Source organism: Stigmatopora nigra, chromosome 18, assembly GCF_051989575.1.
Source record: "Stigmatopora nigra isolate UIUO_SnigA chromosome 18, RoL_Snig_1.1, whole genome shotgun sequence".
Lineage (NCBI taxonomy): Eukaryota > Metazoa > Chordata > Actinopteri > Syngnathiformes > Syngnathidae > Stigmatopora > Stigmatopora nigra.
In genome coordinates this window covers 8,148,075-8,161,066 of record NC_135525.1, presented here as the reverse complement: position 1 = coordinate 8,161,066, position 12,992 = coordinate 8,148,075, and the positions used below count along the sequence as shown (strand labels likewise).

Below are 12,992 nucleotides of genomic sequence, written 5' to 3'. Positions count from 1 at the left end.
CAACTTTACGACACATGTCCCATGTCCACTTTTTAGTTCCCAGCACCATTTTTTTCTGCTTGGCATGTCCATACTTCTCCTCAATGTGCCAAGGGCATCTTTTCCCTTTTTTTTCGCATTATGGCCCCAAACCTGAGTCTTCTAGTGATGCCTTTCCAGCCCCAAAAAGTAATTACCATACCATCGTAAAAAAGATTGGAGGAAGGACACACTGACAAACATGCTGCCTTCAGACCAATCTTAGCAATTTTGTGTTCACGCTTTTACAAGGCCAAAAGTTAGTGCATATGCTTATTCAGCGAGAACTCCTCATTTTTCTCAATCCAGACTTCCACCTGAAAAATACATGCAACCCGTTTGTTAAGTACTTTGACAGTAATTTCAACTTTAACAACCAAATCCAACTTGTGAATATACTGTGGTGCCCACTAATGTAAAGACAAAAAACATCACATAACTGAAATGCCTTGTTACAGTTAGTACTTGAAGAAATAATGTTATTTATGAGGGGAACATGTCCAAGAACCATTCATTTCTTTAATAATATTGGCTTAAAATAAAACATAAAGTGATCAAGTATCGGCAGAAAATCAAATGAAGTTATTTGTGCACGCATACACACACATATACTAAGGCAGACGTCAATGGAGACAAAGTTGGGTGGTTGTAACCAAGACCCAAAACCCCATGGTGGTAAAAGCCAATGAGTCAGCAGAGTTGAGGTTATTGATGATGACAGGGTATTAGATGGAGCACTGAAAAGAGGGGATCACACACACGCACACCCACACACTTACGACATGAGTTAGTGGTTTGACTGACGGAATGTTGGGTATCATCTGTTGTGTGTATGTGTCAAGTATTAGTAAGTACTTCTGTGCCAAGAAGATGATTCAAAAATGGACAAAAGAATTGCGAGGGTTTCATGACAATCACAATTTCTTGAACAAAATTCTAGCATCTGTAATAGAGATTGTGGCATTATAATACTCTTCCACTAAATGGCAGAAGGTTGAATTTTAGGAATATTTAGTCACTTCATTACTTTTGATGTGGAATTTAAAAAACGAACTGAACTATTTGATGCGTTAAAGCCCTTTCCATTCATATGTTAGAGTTAGTAAACAGATTAAAAATACTCAAACAGCAGGTCAAATATCCCATTTAGCAAAAATTTACAATAGTCCAAAATGAATTATCACACAAAGTGCTTTTACTATATATACTTAACTTATTTGAGTTGTACAATGAATGTAAACTAAATATATTTTCTTAAAGATTCCCCCTTTGTTGGTGTACTTCCAAGTACCGAAAGGCAGCAAATGGTCCTTTAGTCCATCAAGTTTACATCTGCGACTTCTTTTGTGAGAGATCTAAAAGCTCTTCTTTGTGCGTCTTCTAGTGCTTTGATGCTGATCCAGGATCAGGAGCCCAGCATGATCTCAACACATCCATCACGTCCATGACTTGACCTGGATTTCAGTCTCAGTGGGCACGGGATTCATGACATGCCATGACATCAACACGGCGGCCATGTTGGCCACCGCACAACAGGTGATTGCGGTCGAAATAACAGGCGATGGAAATCGAACCCCTACTCATCACCATCAAGCAGGGATTAGGACAATTAAGCAGACTGGGAAGGAAATGCGCGCCATGCCGCAAAGAGCCGCGAGTACGTTCGACACTCTTGTCTTGGTTTGCCCGACTCTGGTTGACACTTAGTTTAGGAGATCATTTATTACATGTGGCAAAGTGTGGCAGCTCACTGGAGAGTGTAACACATTCTTTAGTGGCTGCAGAGCATAAAGTGCCAAATGTACTCTGCATATACATCATCTGGTAATGAATGGGTTGATTAAAAACGGCGTACTAACATATAAAACTCTCTTTTGTGTATGCTCATAATTTAGAATCAGAACATTCACTACCAATGGATTAAATGGCCATATTGAAAACAAAAGTACTCTGAAAAAAGGGTCAAGTTTTTGCTAGTTAGTATTTTATCATCTGTAAAAATTCCCCCTATAAATGATCATCGTAGAAATCATAGTACAAACATAGCTGAGAAATACTAGATATCTTTATAGTTCTGTTTCCATGGCAACAGTGGCACCCATTACGTCAGTGGGTGTTGCCCCATTCTAAGCAAAGACTGCATTGACTAAATCAGAAAAAAAATATCGTACTATACATTTGACAGAATATTAATCAACTCTTTAACAAACCAGCCACCATAAATACAGTCCCTAATTACATTTTGTTACTCTTGCTCCACTTTAATTTACTTATTTAACCACTCGACCGTAACATCTCTGCATCATTACACATGCTGGAATTTTTTCCCTAATTGGCCCATACATTTTCAATATCCATCTTCCTGACAACACACACACAAACACACACACACACACAACCTCCCCCTTAGTGTGTCCAGTGGCTGTCTCCGAGTACCCCTCTGTGCGTCTAGATGGCATGCTGAGAATGTTTACTTTCGCCACAGTGTATATTTACAGAGCCTAATAGTTTTTAGGCCGCAATGGCGCCTTGCTTCGTAACATGTGTACAACCCAGCGAGCCTAAACTGACATGCGCACCCGCAGACGACATAACTGAACAACAAATCAAACTTGTGCTATTTGGAGGGGGGGGGAGGGGGGGGTTCTAATGATGCCGAGCGATGAGTGTCAAAATGTTGCGTTACAACCTCTGTGATTGGAAATAATGGCTCTAACGGCTCCATAAATACAGCAAGGGCCAGAGGGCGAGTGTGTAAGTGCACCCAGGCTTTGCAATAAATGGATAGATGACGCCTTTAAAGGTGACATGAGGAACGCTACAATCAATCATTGTGACAGTCCTTGACCGTGGTGTTTTTAGGGTGTACAATCAGGGCGATATACTGCATTACTTTGCTAGAAAGTATACGGAAAAATAAATTGTGCCTTGGGGTTTGAATCCAAGTTAGCATGCATGGTCTTGGACTTCCAAACAAACAAAATCATGCAATGATTCAACTGTTCATAACAAGTTTTTCTAGATGTAGCATGCAAAGTACAACCGGCTATTGGTGTATATCCATATCCCAGACAAGGCATTAACAAAGCTTCATTCAGCGGTAAATGGTCAAGCCTTCGGACTTCAGGGTGCGATTTTGTGATTCTAAAACCACTGAAAGTGAGTGCAATGGATGTTAACAGCCATAATGATTCTTCAACAGGCTGTAAACTGCCAAAAACAGACACAGTATGCTTACAATTACTGCCGTAGTGCTCAAATGACGATGTGACGTCTGTCCAAATCAAACATGAAAAGTATAGTGGAAAAAAACTGCATTAATAGGTTAATTCAAGCCTTAAAATAGTCTGTTTAGTTTGAATATTTGCTCTTTTACTCACAAAAGACGACAAAAACCTTCCCATCTATTCACCGTGCTAAACATATGAGCACTTGCTGAGAATATCACGCCATGGCGATAACTGCGTCCTTTAACTGGCTGATTGTCAGTGCTTTATTCAGCTAATTGAAAGGGCAGAACGGGCACTGACTGCTGAATGGCTCTCAGCACACATTGAGGCCAAAAAAGAACAAAAACAGGTGAAAATAACTGACTCGGGCCGCTCAACCTGATGTTCTGACGCCTGCCTGTCTGCCGTATTCAGTCGAGGTGCTCTATTCACGCCCAGGGACCCCTGGACACAGCCTCGGGGTTACGGACGTGTTTGTGTGTAAGGGGGGGAGGGAATGGGCACGGCGAGTTGTAGAGAATGCTTGGTGATGGGTTACCAAAAACAGAACACCCAAGGGACAATGGGACCCAGGAAATTCCTGACATAACCCCAACACGCCAGAGAGGAAGTGGAAAGGGGGATTTATTGGTGTCAATGGCCCCCTTCCCTTCCACAGGAGAAGTGGGCACCTCTTTTGTCCCCAGGGGCATTGGAGATGGATTGAATCGAGGCGCCTCGTACTCCTCGCAACACCTAATCACTCTTTGAAAGAAGAACCGCCAATTAGGGAATGGACATATATGGCTTTAATGGTATGTGACGCACTCAAGTGTTGTCTTTATGTGCTGAGGTTTAGTTGACCCTATCAAGACCTTTAAATAAGTATTACTCTTTTCAGAATAATTCATGTCTCGATAAAGATGAGGGAGAATGGAGCTTTCTAATAGTTTTATACCTGTTTAATCACAAAATGAATAAAAGTACATTCATTTTCCTACAACTACTCATTAGGCTTCTTATTTAGCCTTTTTTCTGACTAAGCAGCAGGACTGGTATTATGTTGCATTCTAATTACCGGCCTTTACCCAGAGCCCCTGTATAGCTAATGCAAACTATATTGAAGGTAAATACGCGGAAATGACCGTGGAAAGATTACCACTTAGTACGACAAAGAAAACCTTTTCTCAATAAGATACTTGAGACCTCATAGAAAATTTAAGTAGGACATGTTAAAGCCTGCACTCAAGGCTGTTGATTTAGAAAATACTAGTTCAAGGAGGAAAACAAATATTGCCAATTATTAACCTTGGATTGAAGACTGAATATTATTATGGGAAATACACAATAGGAAGGCTATTCATTCAAACAAATCAAAATTGTTAAGTGTTAAGTTATGAATGAAGTCTCCATAAATGTAAGACTTATGTGTTTTTTTTCTTCCATGTATTTGAAGTTGGGTTGGAGTGCACAAAGTTAAAAAGCAGGACCTAGCCAAGACTCCCATCTAGTGGACATTTGTCAGAGATTCATGTTGTTTCTCATAGTGACAGTTTTTGGACTTTAATAACAAAAAAGTTGACTTTAGAAGAAAATATATAGTATATTACCACGACTACTCATTGTTGCTTTTACTAAACTGCCCACTTGTTAGAAGTGTAACTGAATAATTTGCGGTAAAATATGATTTGAATGGAATATTTGATATGAGGGCTAAATTATACTTCATTTTGATTTGCAACATGGAGCAAGGAGTGAGCATTTCTGGCAGTAAAAGAGACTCCAAGCTGTTTAATGATGTTTGAAAGTTTGCTTTACTAATTTGTTTGCTTAATACTAACACATAAAGCAGGGGACGGGAACCATTTTTTGACAGAGGGAGCCAGACACAGTTTATATTTTTAAATATTATTCCTGGAGAGACATTTAAAAGTTAAATATAGATGGAAATGTGTGCCTTTTCTGTCATTTTAACACTTAAACTACAAAAAGTCTCAGAATTATTTTATCACTTGTTATGTTGCTAATCATTGTATAAAATCACATTCATGTAAGACCAGTCGTTGATACCTCAGCAGTGATTGAGTATATGATGGTGACAGAACAAAAAAATCTCGGGTTAATGGAAGAAAAAAAAGCAGCAGAGAAGAAAATCCATTGAAAGATAGGACGCTGGATCAGGTCAAACTTGATGGTTGGAGGTCATGCATGCTCAATATATTCTTGTCACTGCATTGCACAGGTCCATCTTTCAATGTGACATCACACTAATATACCCAATTATGTAAATGTCATGAAGTGTTTTGTTCAAAGCATTTTGACAGCAAGATGTGGTGATGTCACAGAGCAATAAAGCCACCAGTGTTATTACCACATACGGTTGGACTTCCCCGCCCACCACCACCTGCAAGGAATCATTTTCTAAATTAATATCTAAACAGAAATTGATGGAATAGAGTTGCACTTGAATTTTTTGCAGCGTGCAAGTCACACACAGTCCTCATCAGTATGACCAGGACAGAAATGCTGCGGAAGCTACAAAAGAAGCATCTATGTTCTCACCAATTTCCATCTGCTTATTAAACAGCAATTTGAAACGCCGCTTCCCAAAAGTTAAGGTAAGCCGGACACTATTAAAGTGCAATATTATTGCCAATAGTTGCAAACTTTCCCTGATGATGTATTGCAAAAATGATGTCATTGTCTGGTATAACATGAGAGAGTTGATAACAATTAGAAACCATTGCAACTCTAATATTTTCAAATATTGTTACATTCTTCAAACTTGCTATTGAAGAGATATCATGAGACATTGAGAGATGGTGGTAATGATAGATGTTGGGAAAATACAATGTATAATATGACATTGTTAGAAAATATATTTAAAATTATTTTTATATTGTGTATGTCAGTGATGGCTGCAATACATGTGTATGTACCTACTAACTTCCTATTGGCTAATTGCATTTTACTTAATTATCCATTTATTTTTAGGCAAAATGGAAGGACAAGGGGATGGACGGCACAACGGGCCAAATTGTAAGTATATCGCTTGGACCTTTCTTGTTCCCCTTTGGGTGAAATAGATGTTTTGTCTGATTCATGTCAACTGTTTTTCAGGCTATCGTATTCCACTGCCGATCGGAAATGGAGCACGGAATATGGAAACTCTTGGCCTGAGGGTTTTTATTTTGAATCAGGAGATCATTTTTTCCATTCACGCAATGATACGGCCGCCAGACAACAACGACGACAATGAAAATGACGGTAACACGGAAGAAAACGACGAGGACGAGAATATCGAAGACAATGAGGAAGATAACGAGGACAACATTGAAGATGAGGAAAACATCGAAGACATTGAAGGGGAGGAGAATATCGAGGATAACGACAATGAGAATATCGAGGATGAAGAAGAGGAAGTTTCGGAGGAAAGCGATGGCGATGCTGACGTGGAAGACAACGACGGCGAAATGGAGGACCACGAGAATGGCGCTCATCACGAGTATCATGCAGACAATAACAATATGAACGATATGCATATGAACGATGAGAATGCGGTGCTGCTCTTCAGAATCAGAGTGAGGCCTCTGCAACACGGTGACGTGTTTGACGACATTTTCCTCGAATTGCGCCTGGTGAACAACGACGACTTTGACGAGATCGACAACAACGAAGAACAAAATGGCGAATTGAACGAGGACAGTATCGAGGATGAGCAGAACTTAGAGGAAGATGAGGATTTTGAAAATGTTGTCAATGACGACGTTGACGAAGACTCTCACGCTGACGAGTGCAATAACGACGAAGGTTTCGAAGATATCGACAATGAAAATGAGAATCTTGAAGGTTTCGGTCTCATTGGCAATATTGTCAATGACAGGACGATAAAAACTGTTAACCCTGAAGTCTACCAGGACTTGGAAGAACCTCTACCTGGACCATCCAGGGACAGATCCATAGAAGAAGAAGACGATGAAACGAAGAAAGCCAAACAATTCCAATGGTGGGACGATTCAAACTCTGACAGCTTATCCGATAACGTTCACGAAGAAGACAACCTTCATCGCCTTGGTGCGTCCAAGCAGAACGACGATGCGGATTTGCAAGACGACAAAGGGGGAAAGAAAACGCGGAAGAAGAACTTCATATCGCATTCGGAAGATGAGGACTTGACATTACGCACTAGCGGACAAGATGCGGATGAGGAACTGCTGCCTGAACTCTCGAGGAAAAGGCCCAGAGCGGAAGGTGGTCTGGCCTCGGAAACGGGGAGGGTCAAGAAACGCTTTCGACATGGCAACAATTCCGATAGCGATCTAGAAGATGTGCAACAAGACTCTCGACCGGCGTCCTCCAAAAGCTTTAGAAACGGTCAAGAGGAAGAAACTAGGGACAGCGAGAATAATACACAAGGTAGGGCTAATAATTAGCTTATGGCTCGGACGACTGTTTGGAATCATTGGTTTGAACGTCTCTCGAAGCAATCGAGGCAAAATGCAGTGCACCGCTTGGGGGCAACCAGCAGAGGCGCTGTTTGAGGTAGTCTCAACTCATTTGCTGACTTGAAAGTAGCAGCACGGTGTCAGCTGTAGGAAGTCGAACTACAACTCCAGGTAGCATCATCACGATCAGTACAATTACATAAATGTGAATATTCCGAGATCTTCTTGAATGCACTTGTTTTGTGCTAAATGTGCTTTATTCGTGATCACCTCTGCTAAGGAACTTTTGATAAAATATTGTGCACTAGTGGAAGATTATGATTTATATCTAAATCCAGATTTTCCATTTTTTTCTACATTTTCCAGATGTAAGGAAAGTGCTAGAGAAAGTTTTCATCATTTCTACAGATTGACGACATTTTGTATATTCATGTACAGATAATTTTATTGTAAAAATGTCTTTGTGAAATGAATCCCAATCTGAAATTGGGTTTTTTTTACTGAATACACATTACATCCATGTCAAAGCCCAAATGACTACTGGCAGCTTTTTTCAGTGTACACAAATGTTTGACTTCTTAATCCTTCTGTGGCAATGACTGAGTTGAATAGTTAAGAAGTCAAACACAAATAGCGACATCATACACATACACGCATGATCATGTGTTGATGACATAAATTGCTTTGTTCAAAGCCTGTTGTTTATGGGTAACAAAGTTGTGATGATGAAACAGTATTAAAGCCACCATTGTATTTCTACAAGTGCCTTGCACCAGCTTTTGTTATTTGAAAAATCAAAAACAACAACAACAGCAACAAAAATACTTTTTTTTTTTCAAGTAAATGTTTCCAAAGTATCAGCACTATATTGTTCAGTAACCTGAATGTTTTTCTTGTATACAAACTGCAGTTTTTCAGAGCAGGTCCCTGAAGTAAAGGTATGTCTACACAAAGCATTGTTTAAAACCAAAGAACAAATGACTTCATTTGGGAAGTTTTTGCATCAAAAGTGTGTCATGATGGAACTTATAGGGTTTCAATGGGCGTGGCCAAGTGTTATTTATAATTTTTAAACAGTATTTTAGTGAATTTGGGAGGGAGTGGACAATTTTAGACACTTAAATACATAATACATAAAAATCACATAGTACTTAGTAAGACCAGTTGTTCCAAAATGTATATGTATAGTACAATTTCCTATATTTTTCATTATTATATACAATTCTGTATCTGTATTTGAATGAAAACCTCATTTGTAAGTAATGAGGTGCTTTTATTTTATATATTTGGATTTCTTTTAGACAAAATGGAAGGACAAGGAGATGGATGGCACAATGGCCCAAGTAGTAAGTTGACCTTTTAGTAGTTCCATGAACTTTGCCCAGGAGTTATTTTGCCTCATGTTTATTTCTGTCTGTATACATTTCAGGTTATCATATTCCTCTGCTTATTGGAAATCGACCACCCAACGACGACCCCAACTTGGAGTACATTGTAGTACTCGATTTTATCGTAAATCAGGAGATCATTTTTGTAAATGAGGGCGAGCCTTGGCCTGATGACATTGAAATGAGTGTCAATCAAAATGATGACAATATAGACATTATCATAGAAAATGATAGTCAGTTGGGAGTAGCTGTCGGAGCTGAGGTCGAGATCGGAGTTATCCGGAACGTGGAGGAGGAAGAACCTATACTGGGATCGCCGAGAGATATCCTCCAGTGTGAAGACGACGACAGCGACAGTTTTCGCTGGTGGGACGAGTTTGACGGAAACAGTTCAGATGGCAGCGCCGAGCTTGATGTAAATGAAGTCGAACCACCATTGATGAGACAAACGCAAGCCAACTTGTACCTCATGAGTTTAAGTGGCCATCTGACGCACAGTTCGGGCATTCTAGTTTTGGCCGAGGGGGGCAGAGCTTCCAAAGAGGGGGACGCTTTTTGGGAACAAGACTTGGAAGATGAAGGACTGAGCGCAGCGTGTACAGAAAAATTTAAAGAACACCATGAAGAAGGAAATGGTAGCATCCTGAACTGACTGCGGGGGAAAAATAATGGGATTCAATTCATCACATTTTTGATGGAGACTTATCGTGACTTTGAGCACAGTCATTTGTTTAAATTAAAACTATGTGTAGTGCATGTTTTGGATAATAAAATGCCCTTTATTGGCTGTGATACATTCAGATTTTTGTTATAGAAAAAAAATCATTACCACATAGGCTATATGTGTAACTAAAATAAATAAATAAATTCCATAATGAAAATGAATAAAGGGATTTTTGTGAAACTTGCATTTGTCAAATGAATGAGAAAGATGATTACTTTTTGAGGTAATTTGATCAAATGTCACATTTATTTTTTCTGTACTATAATATAGCACATTTATTTAAATACATACATTTACACCATACACTTTTGGCCCAAATCTAAATTATATGGACTAAAATAATTAGTTTTTCCATAGTACTCTATTTATCAACAGGAATCCCTGTTATGTTCTTATTTGAATATTTTACATGAAAAGCATAGCATAGAGCAAAACTGAATTTCAAGTGACATCACATTGAATACATGTATCATCACAATGATGTAGGCATGTCATCAATTTCTTTGGTCAAAGCAAATCCTTTTCAAATTTTTGACACGTGTTGCTATGACACAAAGGAGCAAGTGTTGTTTGTCCATGTTTCGTTGAGAAGACCAATTTAACCACTTTTTTTACATTTGAAGTGCATTTGTTTTTCCCAGATGAAATGAAATGTTCTGCAAAAGTTTATTATGATACCATAACTAATTCATTGAGTTCAAATCAGTATGATCAGGGCTGAAATATTGCAGAAACCAAACTGCTATTTTACACACCAATATCCATAACACAGGTAAGCTATTTATTTCACTATACAATTTAATTTTTCAGTAATATCTGGAATTATCACAAGAAAAAAATAATTAACCTCAATTTCTGGTTATTCATATTCACTTTCAGGCAAAATGGATGGACAAGGTGATGGATGGCACAATGGTCCAAATAGTAAGTTCTTCTACATTTTATGTCAAACTCATATTTGGCCCTAAAGTCATGGTAATATTTCACATATGAATATCATTGCAGGTATCCGTTTACCATTACCAAGAGGTCTCCGCCCACCAAATGATGAACCGAACATGGAGTTCATTGCCATCCTTGATTTTATTGTGAATCAAGAAATCATCTTTGTGAATGAGCCCGAACGATGGGATCTGGATGACAATAATCAAAACAATCATCCAATTCATATTAATAACCTGAACGTGCAAGATAATGTCTTCATCGGACCAATTATTGACAATGTTCTTGTCAACCAACCACGTGTTGCTGCTCCTGCTCCTGTTCTTGTTGGAGCTTTGAGTCAAATGGACGTCAATCAGCGTTTGGAGGCAGTGGAGAATTTACCTGACCAATCAAACGACGATCAAATTATAAGCAATGGGCAAACAAGGTCTGCTTTAGAGAATACGTCAGAAAGTGATGAAGATGTAGATGAAGCCAACAAAGAACCACAACCTGGACCTTCCCAGCAGAGATCCGAAGGCAGTGATGACAACAGAACACAGCGAGACACTCATTTCTTGTGGTGGCACGAATTCCACCAGAAAAGCTCGGAGAATAGCCCCGAATTTGACTTTTATGAAGTAAATCCTCTCCTCAGTGAATCCAACCAAAGCTTGGACTCTGTGGAAGAGAAGGAAGAAATGGAATCGAGACCTCCAGGAGAGTTTTCCATGATTGGTCAATGTTTGAATGACCTATCTAGAAGCATTATTAACAGCGATCCAGCTGATATCGTTTCTGACTGTGAAGAGAGGTTGAAAGACTTCATCGGACTCGAAGACGCCCAGGACGAGTCACGGCTCGACTCGTTCAGCGATAGTTCAACATGCAGACATGGATCGGAAAGAGGAAGCGACCAGTTTTTTCAGTGGGACAACCTCACCACTGACAAAACCAATGACCAAGACCACCTTGAAGAAAACTCTCCAACTTGTGGATCAGACCAAGATGATCTGGATTCAGAACAATCAACATTAGGTGTCCCTAATGAATTTTCCGATCTGGTAGAGCAAGAATGTCAAGATTCCTCATCTAAAAAAGACAATGTTTCTTCTGATGAAGACCCACTGCCAGGAACATCCAGTTGGATGTCAAACGATAATGACGGACACAATTCCGACACCCTCAGCGGAAACCGTTTAAGATGGTGGCATGAGTTTTGTCCTCACAGTTCGGACAGCAGCACAGATGATGTGGAAGATCCCGAGGGGGTTCTTCTTCCTGGTGCTTCTCGGAAAAGGTGCGGATGCGAGGATGAAGAAGGATTTGAAACAAGAATCAGCAAACGGTTCCGTTTTGGATGTGAAGGAATTTCGGATGAAGCCACTGATGGAGAAGAGACTGAAGAAGAGTTTAAAGGACTCAGTGAGAATTTGCATCCCGACGATACTAAAGGGAAGAAAAGATTAAGGTTGCGGGCAGATGTTTGCGTAAATCATGAATTTAGCTCCAGTTCTTCTACATGCATTGAAACATGTCACCAGGAAATTGTGGCTAGTTTTAGTGACCAGGAAAAAGAGGAGGATTCTCAGAAAGAAAGTTTGTTGCAGATTGAAAAAGGATGCGATAAAGATTTACAGGTTGGACACCTGAACAGTTCTGAAGATATCGACTCAGGGGGTGCTGAAGCTCAACCTCTGAAATTAAGTTTGGGGGACAACCTTGCCTTATTGAGTTTAAGTAGCCATCTTTCTCAAAGAAAACTTAAAATAGTCAGATTCCAGGAGGAAACTACTTCCCAAGATAGTGATCCAGAGGCCAATGAGGACATTTTAGCATTGCAACCTCAAGAGACTTTGAATGAAGATGGAAACACTAGCGACAAATAAATGGACTTTAGGGTCATAATAGGCCATCATTTTTTCAACTTTAGTCGCTTTGCTGGCTTTATTGATCAAAACGAGTTAATTTTTCTCACTCTGTTAATGTGATCTGAAATAGATCGGACAATTTTACTAAAGTGTGTTTTGTCATTTGTGTGCCTGCTGTACATATCTCGCATTGGTCATATATAGAATATAGTATTGGCCATTACTATCAATGGGAGCCAATGAGTTATTTTTCATGGAAGGACAAAATGACATCATCTATTAAGTCCCAACATCATCACGATGATGTAATCGTGTGATGACATGGTTGCTTTGTTCAAAGCAGTTTGACTTACTTTTTCATATGCTGGTCTGCCACAGACTCGACTATTATATTGGTTATGGACTACAACGAG

The 12,992-nt window shown here is 39.4% G+C and overlaps 2 protein-coding genes across 2 annotated transcripts; both read left to right on the top strand.

Moving 5' to 3' along the window:
- The first annotated feature begins 5,635 nt into the window (after positions 1–5,635).
- Positions 5,636–9,964, top strand: LOC144211640 (uncharacterized). The gene is made up of 5 exons (XM_077739035.1): positions 5,636–5,845; positions 6,222–6,266; positions 6,348–8,610; positions 8,974–9,018; positions 9,102–9,964. The coding sequence occupies exons 2-3, from the start codon at positions 6,227–6,229 to the stop codon at positions 7,658–7,660; spliced, it is 1,353 nt and encodes a 450-aa protein (XP_077595161.1). The 5' UTR covers positions 5,636–5,845; positions 6,222–6,226; the 3' UTR covers positions 7,661–8,610; positions 8,974–9,018; positions 9,102–9,964.
- Positions 9,965–10,335: 371 nt separating this feature from the next.
- LOC144212124 (uncharacterized) lies at positions 10,336–12,988 on the top strand. The gene is made up of 3 exons (XM_077739775.1): positions 10,336–10,556; positions 10,664–10,708; positions 10,790–12,988. The coding sequence occupies exons 2-3, from the start codon at positions 10,669–10,671 to the stop codon at positions 12,595–12,597; spliced, it is 1,848 nt and encodes a 615-aa protein (XP_077595901.1). The 5' UTR covers positions 10,336–10,556; positions 10,664–10,668; the 3' UTR covers positions 12,598–12,988.
- The last annotated feature ends 4 nt before the right edge of the window (positions 12,989–12,992 follow it).

Coding starts and splice junctions, on each gene's coding strand:
- LOC144211640 (XM_077739035.1), top strand. CDS start 6,227: ATGGAAGGACAAGGGGATGGACGGCACAACGGGCCAAATT. Junction 6,267..6,347: donor ACGGCACAACGGGCCAAATT/GTAAGTATATCG, acceptor ACTGTTTTTCAG/GCTATCGTATTCCACTGCCG.
- LOC144212124 (XM_077739775.1), top strand. CDS start 10,669: ATGGATGGACAAGGTGATGGATGGCACAATGGTCCAAATA. Junction 10,709..10,789: donor ATGGCACAATGGTCCAAATA/GTAAGTTCTTCT, acceptor ATATCATTGCAG/GTATCCGTTTACCATTACCA.